At 44.2% G+C, this 20,695-nt stretch overlaps 1 protein-coding gene across 10 annotated transcripts in view; it reads left to right on the top strand.

The window, feature by feature from the left end:
• The window catches only part of NAV2 (neuron navigator 2), a 268,615-nt gene that overhangs the window by 201,316 nt on the left and 46,604 nt on the right, over positions 1–20,695 (top strand). For 4 of the 10 annotated variants that reach the window (XM_033928178.1, XM_033928176.1, XM_033928180.1 and 1 more), the window contains 6 exons: positions 943–1,401; positions 3,082–3,147; positions 4,914–4,958; positions 10,380–10,540; positions 12,405–12,593; positions 19,788–19,840. In XM_033928178.1, the coding sequence (XP_033784069.1) occupies positions 943–1,401; positions 3,082–3,147; positions 4,914–4,958; positions 10,380–10,540; positions 12,405–12,593; positions 19,788–19,840 (973 nt within the window). The remainder of the gene's footprint in view (positions 1–942; positions 1,402–3,081; positions 3,148–4,913; positions 4,959–10,379; positions 10,541–12,404; positions 12,594–19,787; positions 19,841–20,695) is intronic. The other 6 variants (XM_033928182.1, XM_033928181.1, XM_033928183.1 and 3 more) reach the window with 5 other exon arrangements.

Raw genomic sequence — 20,695 nt, 5'->3', positions numbered from 1 at the left:
ATAAACAGGAAAATGCTTTAAAAAATGATTCTATGGAGAGAGAAAAACCAAATATCAACACCCAAACAGCTCTCTAATATGTGATCTGCACTAATTTTGACCTTAAAGTCACACAAAGTATATGTGATACCATAGCAGAGGCCCTCAGCTCAGTTAGATGGTACTTCGCTCACCGGCACACCAGCCTAAGAATTAAGTGATTGCCAGGCCAAATCTCGGTCTGACTCACTTGCTTTTGCTGTTAACCATCATCTAATTCATATCCTCAAGCCTCTCCTCATAATGGTGAGTAATATTGTGTATAAACAGGTCATCTATGTGGTTCAAGGAAGAAGGAAAGAAACATTGCATGCTCCGTGTTAGAACCCCATTGCATGCTCCAGATATTTTTATGCAAAACCGATTGTGCTCTTTACTGTCCAACTTCAAGTACTTACAATCAGTCATGCCTCAGAATTTTTTTTTCCAGTTTCCAGATTGCTGCAGCTTTGGTGGTCTTTAACCTAATCTTTAATTTTATTTATTTTCTGGGTAATGTCTCCAAAATGAGATAGATTTGTGCACCCCATAATCAGAAAGAACCTAACTTCCACTTCAGGGCTTGTTGGAGATGGTCTTGATTCACTGCCATTAATCATCTCAGCCCTTGGATTTGTGCCAAAGGAAACCTTCCTCGGGTCTTCCTGCTCTCTGGAGACGGCATCTCCAAATGGGTTCCATGTTCTCTGGGGGCAGGTTCTCAGTCCCGGTCGCTCAAATTGAAATCCTCAGTAGACTGATGTTTCAGTGGGAAATTACTGGATGGCGCTGGTTGGGCATTCCAACCCTGGGATTCAGGTTTCATATGATTCCATCATCACCTCTATTTGAGTCAGTCATAAATTCCACAACGCCCACCACCTTTATATTGTTAATGCTCTTTAATTATTATTTTTTACACAGACTTTTTGGCGGAAAACCCAATAAATCAGTCACAGCCGCTGAAGGTATGAAAGCTTCAGTGGTCATCGCCAACCCTCATGCTACCATGAACCTGCAGAGTAGCCTTGAATCTCCTTCAGGCAGCGGCATGCTGAGTAGTGGAGGTAGCAGTCCTCTCTACAGCAAGAACGCTGACATGAACCCTTCGCCTCTTGCCTCCAGTCCTAGTTCGGCCCACTCGGCTCCCTCCAATAGCTTGACTTGGGGTACCAACCAGAGCAGCTCTGCTGTTAGCAAGGATGGCATGAGTTTCCAGTCAATCAGCAGCCTTCACACCAGCTGCGAATCCATTGATATTTCTCTGAGCAGTGGAGGTGGGTTGAGCCGCAACTCCCCCAGTGGACTGATAACTACTTCTAAAGATGACTCTCTGGCTTCCTTTGTCAGAACCAACAGTGTTAAGACAACATTGTCGGAAAGGTCAGTGGTCACTCCTTCATCTGCTCTCGTATTGTGCAACAGTGTGCTTTTCACAAACTCTGGTAAAGTAGCATTACTCCTGCAGAACCTTTGAGCTATTTTGGTCCAGTCTAAATCCCAGCTTATCACCCTAACTAAAGGTTGTGAGATAATGATGGAGTCTTCTAGAGCAGCAAATTCAAATCAAAGACATGAATTCAAAGTCCTTATAAAAAAGTATCTTGATGACGTGGCCTTATGCAAGATGTTTACCCTTGGTAGACTCGCCTGTGGAAACCTGTAGTGCTTTAATGATAAACAGTTTCTGACATCTAAATTGATCACAAAGATGCATTATTTGCTGTGGTGGTATTAAAGTATATTGTCCACCATACGGAGATTTGGTAAAGCCACGTCATCGTATGCCCTCAATGCTGCTCATATGATTTCTTTCTGCATAAATGCTAGGTTTTATAGTCTGATGAGAAACGGGCATGAAATTAAATCTGATTACAGCTGTTTGAAATCGTTCTGTGAAGTATACTTCACCCAGATTATATTCTTGATGATTTTTTTTTTTATATGTAGGTGTTTTATAGATTTTTATTTTATTTTATTTTTTTAGTGTTTAGATAACCACTTATAGCCTCAAGCACTTGAAAAAGATTAGGAATGCAATGATCACGCTGGTCAGTTAGTGATTTCTGACAGGCAGAAGTTGAGCCTCAAGAGATAACATGTTTATCTGCTGTATTCCCCTGCACATAAAACCCAAGCATGAAGTCTCCTTGTACTCTAGGATTTAATCAAATTCTGGTCTTGCTGTTGTGCTCACCTGAGGGCCTTGAAGAGGTGTTGTGGTCTCCGACACTCAGAGAGAGAGAGTCCCTGCTTTAGTTTGGATCAAGAGATGTGTTTAGGGATGGTAGTGCACTTTGAAACCTTGGGATGGAGAGGAAGATGGTTAGTTATTTGTTTACTTAACTTGGTTCCCCAAGTCATCCACGCAGATTTGTTCAGGTTTCATTTTTGGCTAAGAGCTGATGCCTTCATCCCACCAGTCAATGCCGCTCACCCTCCCATATCTCGAAAGAAATAAAATTGTAGACGCTCTCTCCTGAGCTTGAAGGCACAGCCCTTCTCTGGGCCCAAAGCCTGCACATCCCGTTAGCCCATCCACATGGGAAGCTAAGGCAGCAAAAGTCCTGAAACTTACTGGCAGTATCTTCACGTTTGAATACTGCGGACCACACTCCTGTGAAGGACGCCTCGATATCAGCTGCAGATTTTTAGTTTTCATTGTTGAAGGAAATCACTTTGTGGTAAAAACAGAACCTTTAAGAGACTTAGTTATTCTTTTGCTTTTAAATTAACCAAATTCTGGAATGCTTTACCGCTTACGTTAAGAAGTTTAGGTTCTTTTACTTTATTCCGGAAAGTTCTGAAAACTTTTTTTGTTTTGCAAAACATTTTGGAAATTCACTATTTCAGTCTACTTTTTCTTGTCAAATTTATGTATTATGTTTTACATTATTGTAAACCGGGTCGAGCGCCTCTTGGTTGATGACTCGGTCAATACAACTTAAGTTTTAGTCTAGTTTATAGCACTGTTTTAAGCTATTCCTTTGTTTTCCTCTGTTTGTTTTTCCTTTCTGTGCTAATTTTTCTTCTTGTTCCCTGTCTGATATGATTTTTCTCTAGCCCTCTCTCTTCCCCTGCTGCTAGTCCAAAATTCAGCAGAAATACTTTACCCAGGAAGCAGGACAGGTAATGCCGCGTCTCGCTCAAGCTCACACGAAGGAGCTCGAGTGTCTGTCTGTTGTTGCCCACATACGTGAAGCAAAGTGTCTTGTGAGAAACTGTGGCTTTAGTGACAAATGCTTTTGCAAGTTTGTTGCTCAGCCGTCGATGGTGTCGCAAGGGGCATGCCAGTGAGAGTGGCGCAGTTGTCAATCAAGCCTAGTGGCCCCCAAGCGGACTTAAGCGTCACAAGGCATCCTAGACATAGGTACAGCTCCATTAGGGCAGCTTTTCATTCGCCTACTGATGCCTACTTTCCGCCCTTAACCAAACCTACTTTTTGAGATAGGCGTGGGAGGGTGCCTCCACTTAGACATCGCTAGGCATCCTAAGAGTTTGACGCTTAACTCCTAAATTGTTTAATTAATGTTTGCTTTTTTTGATTGGTTGAAAACTGGCATGGTCAATTACCATGCTGATTAAGCCAATTAAAAGATGAAAATTAGGCGCAGATCCTGAACATAGGCATCGCTAGGTGGCCACAATTAAGGCATCCAGCAGCACCTACACTAATATACAGTAATATGGCCCGGAATTGGGGTTGGAAGAAGAGGTTGAAACCTGACGCTGCCTCCGCGGCCAAACGCGTGGGAGAAAATCTCCGGAACAGAGATTTTCTTTCCCACAGGTTAGGAACGCGCTTCCCTTCTGTCCTTCAGAATCTAACTATAGCCTCTTCGTGAAACACCCCAATCGTATTTAACTGCTGTGATTGGGGGGGTTTTTCTGACCCAAACATCTAGGTGCCTAATTCTGTGGTTAGGTATCTTCATCCCTTTGAAAGTGGCCTCCTAAGTGTTGACATTTATTCCAATTTTTGGCTCACTGGTTTGTACCATGTCTCTGTGAGATGAGTGTAAGGAAGTTTGCACAGTTAATGTGTCACTTACTCTAAGCTGTTGCCAGATCAGCAAACTAAGCTGCATTAAAAGCCTCTGGGCTGGCTCTGGTCATTTAACAATGATGGCTTAAGTCCTGGTGAGAGAGAGAGAGAGACTGAGATCGTCTATCTAAACCAGTGGTTCCCAACCCTGTCCTGGAGGAACACCAGGCCAATTGGGTTTTCAGGCTAGCCCTAATGAATATGCATGAAGCAAATTTGCATGCCTATCACTTCCATCATATGCAAATCTCTCTCATGCATATTCATTAGGGCTAGCCTGAAAACCCGATTGGCCTGGTGTTCCTCCAGGACAGGGTTGGGAATCACTGATCTAAACATTGTCATATGCAGAGAGAGTTAAATAATTTGCACACGAGTTTCCCAAAGAAAAATCTGGTACTATAGCATTCATGAGGATACATTTTAATGATTTGGATAAAACAAATACGGTTGGAAAGAGCCATGAATAATACTGTGCCCCTCAACGCAGAGCGTGTGTGTGTGTTGGGGGGTGGGTGCATGCACTTTCCTCCCGCTGTTCGTTTGTGCAGAGCAATCCTGGCCGCATGCAATTTTGTCCCTGCGCTGCTTCCCTTCATTAATACGAAAGAAAATGTTGGGCAATCTGGCCTTTGTACTCATCATACCATCTGCACGTCTGACATAGTACGAACCCCCCCCCCCCGAAAAAAGTATCTGTGTACGTCATGAGCATTCCATGCTCTCTTGAAAGAAAACATGGTCAAAAGTTGAATCCACCTCACTCCTGCCCTGTCTGTTTTTTGTGTTTATTTTCCCTCTTTCCTGCTCTCTGAAGGTTTTTTTTTCTTTCTTTTAACTCTTCCCACAGTGATCCACACCTTGATAGGAATACTTTGCCTAAGAAGGGACTGAGGTATTGGTCTCCTTATAGCCAAGTGGCTTTTGTGTGGCTTCGAGCTTTGCTGCATCTGATTTTTTTTTATTTTATTTTTTCCAGTGGGGCTGCTGGGGGGGGCTTTGGCACCTGTCGTCTCTACCTTTCTTGCAGGGCGGTGCATTATTAAACCTGTGATTTTGTGCTTCCTAGCTTGCTGCTGTGTTTTTGGTTTTTTTGTTTTTTTTTGCTGGATGACTTTCAGAAACTCGCCTCACAAATGCTTCACGTTTAATTGTGGCTTTGGCTGATGCATTAGAATCAGGCAGATGTTGCCTTTCAACCCTACACCATTTAAATCTTTGCTTGGGGGGAAAAAAAAGCAGCTGTTTTGGTATGAAGTATTTTGGTGGCTGTGTTTAAAACCAAGTCGAAAACAGGGTCTTGAAAAAATGGTCAATTGCAGCGTCGAACAGCTAATTAGTGGGTCCTTTTATTAAGGTGCGCTAACCGATTTAGCACATGCTAAAGATTAGCGTGCAGTAAATGCTAAGGTACCCATAGAAAATAATAGATGCCTTAATAGCGCACCTGAGTAAAAGGACCCCTAGATGCAGCTTTTGCCTCATGCAAACAATGATGCTGGAAATATCTGACCTCTCGCCCTTAAATGCAACTAATTCAGTGCTGCAAACTTCATTTTACACTTAGAAAAAAAATCCTTGCAGCTGAGTTTTTAATTCTACTGTTAGACATCCAGGGCCTGAGAACACTGGCCAACACTCATTTTGGTGCCTCAAATGTTAGACCTCCTAATTCCAAAAATGGTACCAGTTTTCTCCTATCAGATGTAGCTTGTGAGATACAGAACCTGTGCCACATACCACTCTTTACTCTGCTCGCCCATTAAAAAGTCAGGATATTTTAATGTAGTGTTTAAATTAATATCTTTTAAGCAAGAAGGAAACATTAAAAATTAAAAGAAAAGTGTGCAACATGAAAATCTACTTATTTCATACCCCAAAGCACAACCCCAGTCATTCAACACACAAGAATGGGAGATCACCCTCTATTTCCCGCTGAATATTCCATTGAGCTGATAGCCAGTGACTGCAATATCGCGTGTCATAGCTGGTCACTGCCAATATTCATTGACCCGGCAGCTAACTCCAGCGGCGAGATAGCAGGTCTGTCTTTGGCTGTTAGAACTTAGCCAGCCAGGCGATGAATATCAGCCGATCCGGTTATGTCTTGGCCGACCCAAAATAAAACAGAAATTCAACGCTGGTTGCAGGATGCAGTGTCAGCATTGAAGTTCCGGTTTCTCCATAGTCTGCGGAAGACAGCTGGCTATGTTCTGTGGTAATGTTATGAAAGTTCAGCTCATACGGTCTAAAAAGCAACATTGGGTACTCATGAACCCATCCCTTAAGCCTAAACGCCATGAGATCGATATTCAGCCGGTGATGGCTACTGCTGGTGTGAAACTCGGAAATTCAGTGCTGGGCCACATCTGGACTTCAGCATTGAATTTCCGAGATTGCAGAGCCGGCTAATATATTGCCAGTTAAGTGCGATATTCAGCCCTTAACCCTTTCAGGACCATAAGGATCGTAGGCCAATTTTTGTGGTTTTGACGACATTTTTATGGTAAAAAGGGCTTGCAGATGCCAAAAAATTGATTTTTTTTGTGAAATATCATTATTTTTTTTTTTTTAAATCAAACTTCTGGCTTATGGACAGTGTGGCAAGTGAATCTTCTCGTCAATCTGGCAACGACGCTAATGAATGAATGTCGGAACCAGTTTGTTTACATAAAGGCAGTATCATATGGAATCCGTACATATCAAATTTAGAACTGTAGACTATCCCAATCAAAATTTATAGGATTTTAAAGTTATGGGACAAATATGTCCCTTGGTCCTGAAAGGGTTAACTGGCTGGGGCACCGCTTATAGATAGGGTTGACTTTTCTGTCGAGGTCTTGGCCGTTTAAATACCAGCTCCGCCCCCAGAATGCTCCCCAGAGAGCAGGTTTTGAGTTTGGCGCCAACTGCTAATTTTCAGCAGCATTAACCAGTTAAGTGGTGCTGAAAATTGGCAGTTTGCCCCCAGCAGGCGTTTTAACTGGCCAGGAGCCATTTCAGGCTGGTTAAATCGCTTTGAATATCAACCTGAACAGGTGTTGTAACACCATCCTTCAAACCGGAAGGTGAGTTTGTGTCCTAAGCTTTACCCAAGCACAGTACTGGGTAAAGCTTTGGATTCTCGCCCAGAAATAGCTAAGAAGAAAAAAAAAAAAAAAAAAAAAATTTAAATTGAATCAGGTTGGGCAGACTGGATGGACCATTTGGGTCTTTATCTGCCGTCATCTACTATGTTACGATGTAATATCTTAAATCAATTTGCCTTCAGATTGGGTTGTTGGGCCTAATTGGCGTGCCTCTGTTCCGGCGGGCTCAAACTCTACCTGGGGCAATGAGGGGGATTAAGTGACTTGCCCAGGGTCACAAGGAGCAGCGAGGGATTTGAACCCACAACCTCAGGGTGCTGAGGCTGTAGCTCGAACCCCTGCACCACACATTCCCCACCGAAGTTTCAAGATTATGAGAAGTTTGATGGCTTGATTGTCTCATTTGCCTCCGATTATTGTATTTCTAGCCCACTTCCCGTTTGGTCTTGTTTGTCTTGTAAGTCATGTATTTGCTCTATGAATTTTTCTTTCCCTGTATACTGTTATAAACTATTTTTAGAATTGTGCATCGCCTTGAATATATGATTAAGCGATCAATCAAATTTTAAATAAACTTGAAACTTAAAACAAAGGTCTGTGTGGCTGTTTTTTTCTGTTTTCAACCTTTTGCAAATGAAGTTATCTATGCAATCTATATATTTTTGTCAAGGGCTTTGTTTGATGGATGAACTTGTGAGAAAAGAGAGTTTTGTTTGTTTTTTTTAGCAGGAAACATAAAGCTGTGTTTTTCATGTGCTCTAATTAGCAAATTCCATTGCTGTTTTGCCAGAAAACGAGTAGGTTTTGCATGCAATATCTTTGAAATGATGTGCCCTGTTTATGTGGTGCATTATTAAATGCATTTTGAGCTTACTAAAGCAAAAATAAAAACCCAGAACCCTGTTTAGCAGATCGCATTGGAAACGCCCAAAGCATGCCTATGTCCCGTCCAAACTACGCTCAAAAGTAGACCTCCTTATAATGCCTATAAGACCTAGTTTTACAATTGCTCTGTAGCACACTGGTTAAACCTACAGCCTTCTACCCTGATTTTCCTAGTTCAAATCCAACTCACTACCTCTGACAGGAAATAAATAAATGAGGGTGGGGACACCTGGAACGCGCTTCCCAGAGAGGTGATAAGACAGAGTACAATTCTGGGGTTCAAAAAGGGACTGGATGACTTCCTGGAAGCGAAGGGGATTACAGGGTACAGATAGAGTTACCTTACAGGACATTGAGCGAATAGGGTATGGATATTTTAGGTTAGGTAGGGAACACTTTCAGGTCATGGACCTGGTGGGCCGCCGCGGGAGCGGACTGCCGGGCACGATGGACCCCTGGTCTGACCCAGCAGAGGCAATGCTTATGTTCTTAAAACATTAAGCAGAATTTTTTTTTAATGGTATGGTTACGATTATAATAAAAAAATAGCATAAATTTGCCGTTCTAATAACATTAAGGACGTTGGTTGGATGTCTAACTCCCGCCTAAAAAACTGATTCTGTAAAGGACGTCCAACTGACGCTGAGCCAATATGTTTCACAACCAAGTTTTCTCAAGGCCATCCATCCCTATGGAAAAATAGAATTATTATCGTGTCTAAGTGATGCTGCCCCTGGAACATTCCACTTTTTGGGCGCAATAAGGAGTAACTGTATCAGGCCTATTCGTGTGTATTTCCTAATGTATTTTGAAAAATACACCGGCCCCCCATTACAGCTCGAGTTCTCAAGCAAAGTTCTGGGTGTCACCTTAGACTCTTCTCTATCCTTCAACGAACATCTCCAATCCCTGGTGAAGAAATGCTTCTTCAGCCTTCACATGCTAAGGAAAGTCAGACCCTATTTTCACCAAAAACACTTCGCAGTCCTAGTACAATCCATCATCCTCTCCAGATTGGATTACTGCAATTCTATCTACCTCAGCCTAACCAAGAAAAGCCTCCACAGACTTCAGCGGATTCAGAACGCCGCAGCTAAGCTTGTTTTCGCGAAAAGCAAATTTGATCACGTCTCACCACTCCTGTCTAAGCTCCATTGGCTCCCAGTAATCCCCAGGATCCACTTCAGATGTGCGTGTCTGGCCTACAAGATCCTACATGGCATCCTTCCTGCCGTTATCCCTCTATCCTGGAACTCCCCAACCCCTACTTCCTCCAGATCCTCCCAAATTTTTAAACTATCCTTCCCTTCCATAAAAGGTATTTCCCATGTAGGCAAACTTGGGTCATCCCTCCCCTTTAGAATCACTGAGATCTGGAATAACCTCACCTCCCCTCTCCGAACCTCAAGCTCCCTCCAACTCTTCCGCAAACACCTAAAAACCTGGCTATTCTCAAAACTGTAACACTTCCCCCCTCTTAGGCCTCTCACCTTCCCCCTTTACACCTAACTCTTTAATCTCTCCACTGTAGTTCCTCTCTCATCTTTTTTCCTGTAAACCGTGCCGAGCTCCGCATTCGTGGAGAGGGTGCGGTATATAAACCCAAGGTTTAGTTTAGTAACATTTACCCCACATAAAAAGCACATTTAATTTATCATTTGGAACCTAGATATCAAATGGACTTTACAGTCTATGACCCAGAAATATCAAAGAAGAGACAAATTCATTTAATCATGTATTTTTAATGGGTATAACTAATGGGACACTGGATGGACCGTTCGGATCTTTATCTTCTATCATTTTCTATGTTACCATATAAATGCTTTTAAGGGGATCAAACACAGATTTGGGGGGGAATCGCGGTTTCTTATCCCCCAAAATGGTGACATGCAGCCACAATGTTTATTAGTATTTAAAGACCGCTGTTCGATATATCATCATAGCGGTTTACATGGTACCGAACAAAAAGAAAGGAACTCCATTATCAATAGGAAAGCAAAAATACAAAAGAATACAAAATTACAAAGTAATAAAAAAATAAAAAATTATAAAACGTAAAATATGATTCTAAAAAGAGCAGCTGCAAATCTCTCCCTCCAAATACAGGTCCAGGTGGCTGTCGCAAAGAGCAGGGTTAACCTATAACAAGCATTTCAGGTTAAATGGTGTCACCTCAATGGACAGCGTCGCTGACTGTGTGTGGTTTTGGAAAATATTTTAAGTTGGGTGTTTCCCGTTATATGTTCACTGCATGGCTAAATATCGATCTTATAGTCCGTACCATTTCTCTTGCCTCCTCACCCATCTTTGATATCTTTGTGCAACTCCTTTTGCCTGCCCAGGTATGCCCCCACTTCTCAACTGCGCAACCACGAGGAAGCCAAGGAGTGGCTGCGTTCACATTCTGCAGGAGGCATCCAGGACGCCACTGGCCAGTCTCCGTTTTCCTCAGGCTCAAGCATAACTTCTCCCTCTGGCACAAAGTTTAACTTCTCCCAGCTTGGTGAGTTGATGGGAACTGGGTTAAGGGATGTCTCACGTGGGTCTGTGTCCCCTAGCGTACCCGGCAGTTAGTGGTGAGGTCACACATCTGAGGTTGTGGCCAGTCTTAACAATTTTAGACCAAACAAAACTTGTTCCAAAACAATCTTGGACAAGTCTCTGGAATTTAAAATTGGATGACTAATAACTGTGTTTGATTAAAATAAATAAGTGAATTGAATCTGAAATTTCTGAGCAAGGAATTCAAACTTTGTATGTGTGATCATCCATCTAGCCCAGTATCCTTTCTTCAGAGGCCAATCCAAGTCTCAAGTACCTGGCAAAACCCCAAATAGTATCAGCAGTCCATGCCACCGATCCGGGGCAAGCAGTGGTTTCTCCCGTGTCTGTCTCAACAACAGTTTATGGACTTTTCCTCCAGGAACTTCTCCAAACCTTTTTTTTTTTAACCAGCTACATTAACCACTCTTACCACAAATCCACAGCTAGTGGTGAATAAGTGAAGTATCCTGATAATGGGACGTAGAGGGGTGTAGCCGTCAGAGAGGTACATGCAAGACTGGCCACTTTATTGGACAGCTGGATGGACCATTCAGATCTTTCATCTGTGTCAGTCACTATGGGGCCCTTTTACTAAAGTGTGTTGACTGGTGTGTTAATCGCACATGCTCTCTCCCCCGTGAATAACACACCAGTCAACTCCTCGAACCTCACCTGCCAAAAATATTAGATTCCCAAATAAGCATCACCCATCTCTATCCAACAATCCTATCCCTTCAAAGTAAGGTAACTTTCTTCTGTTACCCGAATATATTGTTATTCTCCACTGTATCCTGTAATTACTGAATCTTGCTAAGTAATTCTATCGGAAAAATTCCAGATATCCTCTAATTTGTAATTCTCTACCACAACATGTAACCTACTTGTTTCGTTGTTATGTAATTCTCTCGGTAATGTCCAGATCTCTTCTAATTGTAATCCGCCTAGAACCGCAAGGCACAGGCGGAATAGAAATCACTAATGTAATGTAATGTAATGATTCTCCAAACGGGTGTCCCGATTGTAAGCAGAGGTAGGTGTCCTACCCAGGGCTGTGGAGTCGCTAGAGAAATCCTTCGACTCCTTCAAATCCTCAGTTTCTGGCACTCACGACTCTGACTCCAGGTACCCAAAATTGTCTCCAACTCCTCGACTCCGACTCCACAGCCCTGGTCCTACAGCTGTCTCACGCCAATTGGGACGCACATTTTTTTTTTAATGCAGGCGGGGAAGGACACATACATTGTAAGCGTATGTTGCATACCTAATGAGATGCGTAGGGATGCTTATGGACACCCAAAGCACGGCACGGTCGTGGTCTCCACCGAAAGTGTCCATATGCATCTCCGTAGACGTGAGACAGAAGCCACAAACATAGGCATGTACAATGCTGGTCTACATTTAAGGCGTGTGTTAGGAAAAGTAGATGCAATTCCTTTACAGGACGCCGCTGCCTGATTGGCACGCGATGGGCGGCTGCCGAGATCAGCGTACTTTAGAGAATCAGGCCCGAAATGCATGGTTAACGCTACTGCATGACTGTGTTAAGGGATTTTGCAGAAGGTTGTCTGATTCTGCACATTAAATCATACATCACTTTTGTTTTGTTTTTTTAATTTTCTGTCCGGGTGTTGGGAATGGATGTGGAAGTGTCATGCAGGTAGAGCGCTGCACTTACCAAACGCTAACTGGCTAATGCGCTCTTAACTTGGCCACACCCTTCAGCGTACTTTGGAGTCTATCTGAAAACTCATAAAAACCTGTTGTGTGATCAATGAAGAGAAACCAATGTGTTACAAGCTGGACATTCTTCTCTTCCTCTCTAGCAAGTCCTACGACCGCGACCCAGATCAGCTTGTCGAACCCAACCATGCTACGGACCCACAGCCTTTCCAACGCAGAGGGGACCTACGATCCCTACAGTGATAGCCGCTTCCGCAATAGCTCCATGTCGCTGGACGAGAAAACCCGGACCGTGAGCCGCTCGGGCTCATTCCGGGATGGTTTTGAAGAAGGTAAGGAGTGCTCTTCTCTGTGATCCCCACGGAGGGCATTTGTTTTTCAATCCTTTTTCTACACTAGAGGCTTCTTGTAGCCAGAATACCCCAGGGGAAACTTTTGCAGGTTGCAATACTTTTTTTTGGGGGGGCAATATAGGAATCATAGATCAATGTTCATAAGCTTTAGAGACCATGAAGTGAAATGTGAAAATGAAGTGAAAGTGTCGTGTCTGGTTTTAATATTCATGCATGTCAGCTGTCTGATTCTTAGATTAACACTAAAAGGGCCTCATATCCTACGTGCTTAATTAACTAAAGACTTTTAGCTTGCTTTTTTATTCAAGTTTCAAGTTTAATAGATTTTGATTTTTACGCAATATCATATAATTCAATGCGTATTACATGTTTCTAATACATAAAAAGAAAGCCGGGTAGACAAAATACAATAAGATAAGACAATACATATTAATCATTTTGTTCAATTTCAAGTTAGTACAAACTGGCACAAATGGGCAATGGGAAGAATTACAATTTATAAAAAAAAAAAAAAAGAACAAAAAACATTTAAGGTTTGAACACAAAGGATAGGGTCATTTAAGAAAAAGTATAAAATGAATTGATTAAAGAAGAGGTTTTAAAAAGCGCTTAAAGTTTCAAATTGATGTCCTATTCATTTAATTCATTGTGGCAAAATATTGTGATTAATTGAATGTCTATCTATATATTAAATGCATCTTTAAAAAGAAAGCCTTTTAAGGCGCGCTTAAACTTGTTCGCTGCGTAGATAAATTGGCAAATTATTCCACTGTTGGGGAGCTAGTACTGAAAAAATGGTTGCTCTTCTGGTCCCAATTATTTTCAAAGAATGGACCAATTATATACAGGCAACCAATGAGACAAGCCAAATGAAGACCACTCACGTTTGTTCTTCAGAGCAGTCCAGAAAACACAACACCAGTCTAAGGCAACCCAACCCAACTCACCAAATTTTAACTTGCATTTTGCTGAGGCCATTTTACATAGTGAAAAGTTGGCATATATTTTTGTGTACTGTCACCTGCCGGGGTCTTGGTAAAGTTAAGAAGACCTCCGGTAGAGGGTAGCACACTCCTGACGTGGCTCCCAAAGGGGGAGACCTCACTGGTGTCTCATTATCTTGGGCTTTGCTAAAAATAAAGCACCGTGAGTCAAGTTGAACAAAAATAATGTGAAAAGTTTAATTAGTCACTTAACACATAAATCATATCAGATATTATTATAGTCCAAGTTTCCTTTCTTCCCAAACCCGGGCAAAAAGAAAGAAAACAGAAAACAAAAAGACTTTTAACTTTCACCCCAGTCCAGTGAAAGCACAGCAAGCTTTCTATCAGGTATGCTTCCAGTCCAGGTTTTAGGGCTTGCTCTACCTGATCACACAGTCTCTGAAAAAAACACTGCACAATTAGTCTCTTAGGCAATTATCCAGCCTTGAGCTGGAGTCCTGGGCTTACTAACCAACACAGTCCAGTTTCTTCACCAGGTATTTACAGTCTTGCATATAAAGTAAACTTTAAGCCAAAAACAAAAGACAAAAACTGAAGCCTTACTACAGGCTCCTAAATTTCCAGCCTTGATTAGCTCACAGTCCTTTGTGCTTCTCTTGAGCTCCTGCACAGCTGCAATGTAGCAATCCAATCAAGCTGGTGCAGCACTGCTCTAAGCTTGTTTTTACAGCACAAACCATCAAAACAGTTCTGCCAAAAACTCCTCTCCACTATTATTCTTGTACAGCCTTGTACCTGTAGTGTTTAGTGGAAAGTTGCCAAGCCCACATCCATGGCTTCTTCCATAACGGTCTCCAGCATACACCCTTCATCCAGGTCCATGCTTTCTGGTGTATCCAGCTGCTCTGCTGGTTCCTGAGGCATTGGAGCCTCACACACCATTGGCTCTGGAGTGAGGTCTGGCCTTCTCCTGGCCCGGAGAACTCTCTCTCCCAGACTCTCTTGGGCAGCCTCCTTTAATGCTCTGGAGAGCTGCTTAACAGGCTTAGGGCCACGCCCTACACTGGGTGATCGTGTGCCTAGCTTGTGTGTTCTTGGGCTCCCCCTCAGGCTACAGGGTAGAATATCACTGGGAGCTTGATTAAATCCCTTAGTGTGACTGGAAGCTTTTCTGGGCCGGGCAGTTAACCTATACTCAGGGCACTGCTCTAGGCTAGAAGGCTCAGGATAGGCAGCTGGGCTTTCAGGATCTTCTTCCTGATCCTTTTCAGGGAGAGTCTGGTGTCGAGTAAGAGACTGAGACCGGGGTTTCACTCTGACATGACCGTCTCGGGGAGCGGAAATGTCACATACCCCCTCACTTAAAGGCTGCCTAGTCTGAGGCTTCTGCTTGGGTGTCTCGTACCTTCTCATCAGAGCCTCCACATTGGTGTTAAGCTTAGCTAGCCCATCAATACCGCCTACGGGGTTTATTAAACTTCTTCCCCTGATTAGTAGGTAATGGGTCAGGATCCATGAAATCGTCGGGCCACTGCAGTACTGGAGTTTCATACCCTGCCTGTACCCCTGGGCTAGTCTCCCCACCCGACTCCTCCAACACGTCCATTCTCTGAGCCAGGGCGGACACTGCCTGTCTGACTTCTCCTAACTCTTTTTCCCGAAGGGCATTAACCTGTTGATGTAGCTTGTCCATATCCTCACTTGCTTCGTCCAGTGAGTCAGCCATCTTCCCGAAGTGGCGTTCCCACCGTTCGATGCCTGCCTCATTTTGTTTGGCCAGCAACTGAGCCTCTGTTTCTTTTCCCGCTAGTCGGTCTTTAAGCTCTTCCGTTTTTTTAAGCCTCACCAACATATCTTGGCCGCGAGTTTGTTCCTCCTGTAGCTGTTTCCTTACTTGCTGCACTTGCCCATACATTTGAGCGAGGTCTTTTTGTAACTTCTCTACCTCCGCTCCTGTTGAACTGGCCTGGTTGCTAGCTGTTTCGGGTGTAATTATCTGTGGGCTTGCCTGATTCTGACCTGCCTTTAGTTTCTCCAGTTCCTCTCGTAAGGATTTTATCTCTTCCCGGAGAGTTTGGTCCTGTTCAGTTTGTTTCCCTTTCCCCGGTGGCTGGGACTCCCCGTCTTGCCCTTTATCTGAGGATCCGAACCCTTTTACTCCCCTTTGAGTACCGGGAAGTTCTTTATATTTTGTCAATTTCGGGTGCCAAATGCGCTCACAAATCATTTGAGCGATTCGGTCCCCGGGGCAGATCTTATAGTCAGTATTGCTCTGGTTAACTAGCAACACGGCTAAGTTACCCCTATAGTCCGGGTCAACCACCCCTGCGGCCACATCTATAGCGTGCCGTAGAGCTAACCCTGACCTCGGCGCTATCCTCAAGTAAGAGCCCGGTGGCGAGGACACCTGTATGTCTGTATTAATCAGCGCCCGGTTCTGCGCTGGGACTACCTGTTCTTGGGCGGCGTACAAATCGTACCCCGCGGCACCGTCATAAGCCCTTGTAGGAATATGGGCTTTATCAGATAAGGGAGCCCATCTTATCACCGGTTTCCAATTCATACTTGGCCCCCGGGTACTCTCTCTCCTCCCCCAGGAGTAACCTTGGGACTGGTTTCGTACCACTCTAGCCCCCATCACCCATTTCTGCTTGTGCAGGGGTTCACGCACCGCCTCTCCAGCTTGGGCGACCTGTTGGGTTAGGCCTGCCCAGTCCTTCCCTAGTACTACTGGATATGGTGAAAAGTCCACCACCGCTACCTTCATGTCCCAACTTCCCCTCTTCGTCTCTATGAGCATTTGGTGGAGAGGGTATTCCCGGGAGTCCCCATGTATACAGGCAAGGAAAATGGATTCGGGCCCTTCCCTAGGATGGCCTGCCTTACCAATCTGTTTCCACAGTCTGCGTGAAATCACAGATTGTTCGGCACCAGTATCCACTAGAGCTTGAACCCTTTTCCCAGCTATCAAGATGGGCACCTGGTAAGGTCCGGTCTGGTTTAACCCAGAGGGCCTACACACTACAAGGTCTCTTTTCTCCCGACAATATCGCTGGGTATGCCCCTGCTTCCCACACTTGAAGCACCGGAGGCTAGTATCCTGTCCTGTCTTCCTAGGAGTACTGGGTAGCGGTTTCTTCTGGGGGGAATTCTGGGAATCCAGGGACTTGGACCATGGAGGCTGTTCTCTCCCTGTTTCCCCTCTACTGGGCCTGTCAGCTTTTCTTTCCTCAAAAGAGCTCTGAGCATCTATGAATGCTTCGGCTACCTCCACCACCTCTGGTAAAGTCTGACAGCCTTGCCTGCGGATCCATCCCCTCAACTCTTTGGGGACCGCTTCGAGCACCTGCTCTTTCACAACCTCCGCAAAGAGGGCTCTAGGATCAGACAGGTGAGGCTGTAGCCACCTTTCTGCCAGTTTTGACAGCCTCTGTACCAACGCTTTGGGTCTTTCTTTCGCTAGTACCTGCGTGGCTCTAAACTTCTGTCGGTAGTGCTCACAGGTATATCCTAGGTAATCTAAGATGTGTGTTCTTACTGTGGCATAATTACTAGCTTGCTCCGGACTGAGAGTCTGAAAGGCAGATAGAGTTTCCCCGGCCAGGCAAGGCAACAGACGCACGGCCCACTGATCAGGGGGCCATCCGGCTGCTGTTGCAATACGTTCGAAGGCGTTTAAAAATTCATCAGGCGCGTCCCCAGGAGAAATTTTGCACAAATTCAATGTGTGTAATGGAATTTGTCCTACCATGGGCTGCGCCGGAGGACCCGGCGGATGCGCTGCGCCTGGGTTGGTCACCATAGGGTGTAATGTCTGAGCCCAGACCTTGGTCTGCTCGCCCATGGCCAATAGGATTTCATCATGTTGCCGCCTCGCGGCTTGCTGTCCAGAATGCCACATCTCCTGATTCGCTTTTATCAGGTTCTGTATGTCCTCTGAATGTTGACGTCTTTCTTGCGCCAGCACCGCTAGGAATTGCTGTGGGTCCATCCTCCGACCTGTGCAAAAAGACAAACACAAAAAAGGAAACCCAAGTGCGGTCTCACCAGAGAGCGTAAACTATCCCTCTTCGTTTAACCCCGAGGAGTATCTTAACCGATACCTCTCGTATCCTCGTCAGTCCCCTCCCTAGGTACTCTTTACCTGAGGTACTGACGAGTCTGCGCCTTTGGTAAATAGGCCTCCTTGGCCTCCAGTCGTTCTGGCTGTGCTTGTACGTCCTGTTACTCCCGACTCAGGCACTTCCTTCTGGTCTGGTCCTTCCGGTGGTCCCTCAGAAGTATAGCCGGGCGTGGTTCCGGCAGCGTCGTCCTGCGTCACGGGAACACTCCAAAAGAAAAATTATGAAGCAAAAAAAACAGCAAAATTTTCGTGTTTTTTTTTTTTTTTTTTTTTTATAGGTTCAAACTTGAAACCACCAGTAGAGTGTGCTAAAATCCCACCACTGCCACCATTTTGTCACCTGCCGGGGTCTTGGTAAAGTTAAGAAGACCTCCGGTAGAGGGTAGCACACTCCTGACGTGGCTCCCAAAGGGGGAGACCTCACTGGTGTCTCATTATCTTGGGCTTTGCTAAAAATAAAGCACCGTGAGTCAAGTTGAACAAAAATAATGTGAAAAGTTTAATTAGTCACTTAACACATAAATCATATCAGATATTATTATAGTCCAAGTTTCCTTTCTTCCCAAACCCGGGCAAAAAGAAAGAAAACAGAAAACAAAAAGACTTTTAACTTTCACCCCAGTCCAGTGAAAGCACAGCAAGCTTTCTATCAGGTATGCTTCCAGTCCAGGTTTTAGGGCTTGCTCTACCTGATCACACAGTCTCTGAAAAAAACACTGCACAATTAGTCTCTTAGGCAATTATCCAGCCTTGAGCTGGAGTCCTGGGCTTACTAACCAACACAGTCCAGTTTCTTCACCAGGTATTTACAGTCTTGCATATAAAGTAAACTTTAAGCCAAAAACAAAAGACAAAAACTGAAGCCTTACTACAGGCTCCTAAATTTCCAGCCTTGATTAGCTCACAGTCCTTTGTGCTTCTCTTGAGCTCCTGCACAGCTGCAATGTAGCAATCCAATCAAGCTGGTGCAGCACTGCTCTAAGCTTGTTTTTACAGCACAAACCATCAAAACAGTTCTGCCAAAAACTCCTCTCCACTATTATTCTTGTACAGCCTTGTACCTGTAGTGTTTAGTGGAAAGTTGCCAAGCCCACATCCATGGCTTCTTCCATAACGGTCTCCAGCATACACCCTTCATCCAGGTCCATGCTTTCTGGTGTATCCAGCTGCTCTGCTGGTTCCTGAGGCATTGGAGCCTCACACACCATTGGCTCTGGAGTGAGGTCTGGCCTTCTCCTGGCCCGGAGAACTCTCTCTCCCAGACTCTCTTGGGCAGCCTCCTTTAATGCTCTGGAGAGCTGCTTAACAGGCTTAGGGCCACGCCCTACACTGGGTGATCGTGTGCCTAGCTTGTGTGTTCTTGGGCTCCCCCTCAGGCTACAGGGTAGAATATCACTGGGAGCTTGATTAAATCCCTTAGTGTGACTGGAAGCTTTTCTGGGCCGGGCAGTTAACCTATACTCAGGGCACTGCTCTAGGCTAGAAGGCTCAGGATAGGCAGCTGGGCTTTCAGGATCTTCTTCCTGATCCTTTTCAGGGAGAGTCTGGTGTCGAGTAAGAGACTGAGACCGGGGTTTCACTCTGACATGACCGTCTCGGGGAGCGGAAATGTCACAGTACGTAGGTGTGTTTGGAGTGTAGCAAGGACTGGGGTCACATTCATGTGTCTACATTTATAACCTTAAAATGGGGACCTACTTGGAGTTGCAGCCTATCTTTTGCAGAATTATGCTTTTGATGCAACTTTATGGATGGCAAAATCTTTTGAGAAATGTTCTGAGTTGTGAGGAGCGCTTAGATTTTTCATTAGCTAACAGAACTGCAGGAAAGATTCTCAGGCTGGGGGGTCCATTTAAAGGACCACATTTTTCTTTAATTGATATATGAACTAAATAGAACAGAATTTCTGCTTTTCTTTTAGATTACAAAATAGATTCGGCAGTGTTTTGTTAATGTCATCAATAATCATCTGTAACAGGAAATGAATGCCCAAAATGAACTTGGCACATATACGGTTCTTTCCTGTCTAGTGAGTCCTGGGTTTGCATTTAGCATTACTGAATTAATCAGTGGCTTATAGAATTATTTTCTGTTTTCCTTTAGTTCATGGATCTTCCCTCTCGTTGGTTTCTAGTACATCTTCTGTCTATTCAACAGTGAGTATAGTAATGATGTCCTCGATTTAGAGGTGTCAACCAGTTCTGAACACAGAGATATGGGCCTGGCAAAATGCACTGAAGCAGCCCAAACATCCAAACCACAAATGAGAAACACTGGCCAGAAGAGGCTGCACCTTGCAGGATGACGCCTAGGATTTATTTTGTACTGTTATACAGCTTTCATGAGTTTCATCAAGCAGAAGAGTAGCTGATCCTCTTTGTTCTGGTTAAGCAGTGGAAAATGTTTGCAAAAACCAACCATAAGAAAAGTTGTTTCTTGTAGTGTTCTTTGGGGGAAAAAAAAAGCCACACCACACAACCATTCAGCTGTCACCCCCATCATCTTATTTTTAAGCAAAGAACATAAGAATAGCCTTAGTAGGTCAGACCAAAGGTTCATCAAGCCCGGTAGCCAAAACCCAAAGAGTAGCAACATTACAGACTCTCAAAGATTAGCAAGATTCTGGAACCCCCCAAATAGTAGCAACATTCCATGTAGAATCCCCAAAGAGTAGCAACATTCCATGCTACCGATTCAGGGCAAGCAGTGGCTTCTCCGGTCTTTCCCAATAACAGACTATGGATTTTTCCTCCAGGAAATTGTCCAAACCTTTCTTATTATGTGTACCCCCCCCCCCCCCAATCCTAGCACCATAAGGAACTCTCGCTGATCGATAGAGGCAGTCATCTTCCTTTTCCCCTTTTCCTCTATCAGGGTTAAGTGCAACCATTTTCCACGTCATGACTAGTAGAAAAATACAGAATAAACAATAAATACAAAAATCCTATTGACAAGTATATTGAGGCTTTTTCTCCACTTTTTCAGAATTAAATGGTTTTCTCTGGAGTAAA

This window comes from Geotrypetes seraphini, chromosome 19, assembly GCF_902459505.1.
Source record: "Geotrypetes seraphini chromosome 19, aGeoSer1.1, whole genome shotgun sequence".
Classification (NCBI taxonomy): domain Eukaryota; kingdom Metazoa; phylum Chordata; class Amphibia; order Gymnophiona; family Dermophiidae; genus Geotrypetes; species Geotrypetes seraphini.
This window is presented reverse-complemented; position numbering and strand designations above follow the sequence as displayed.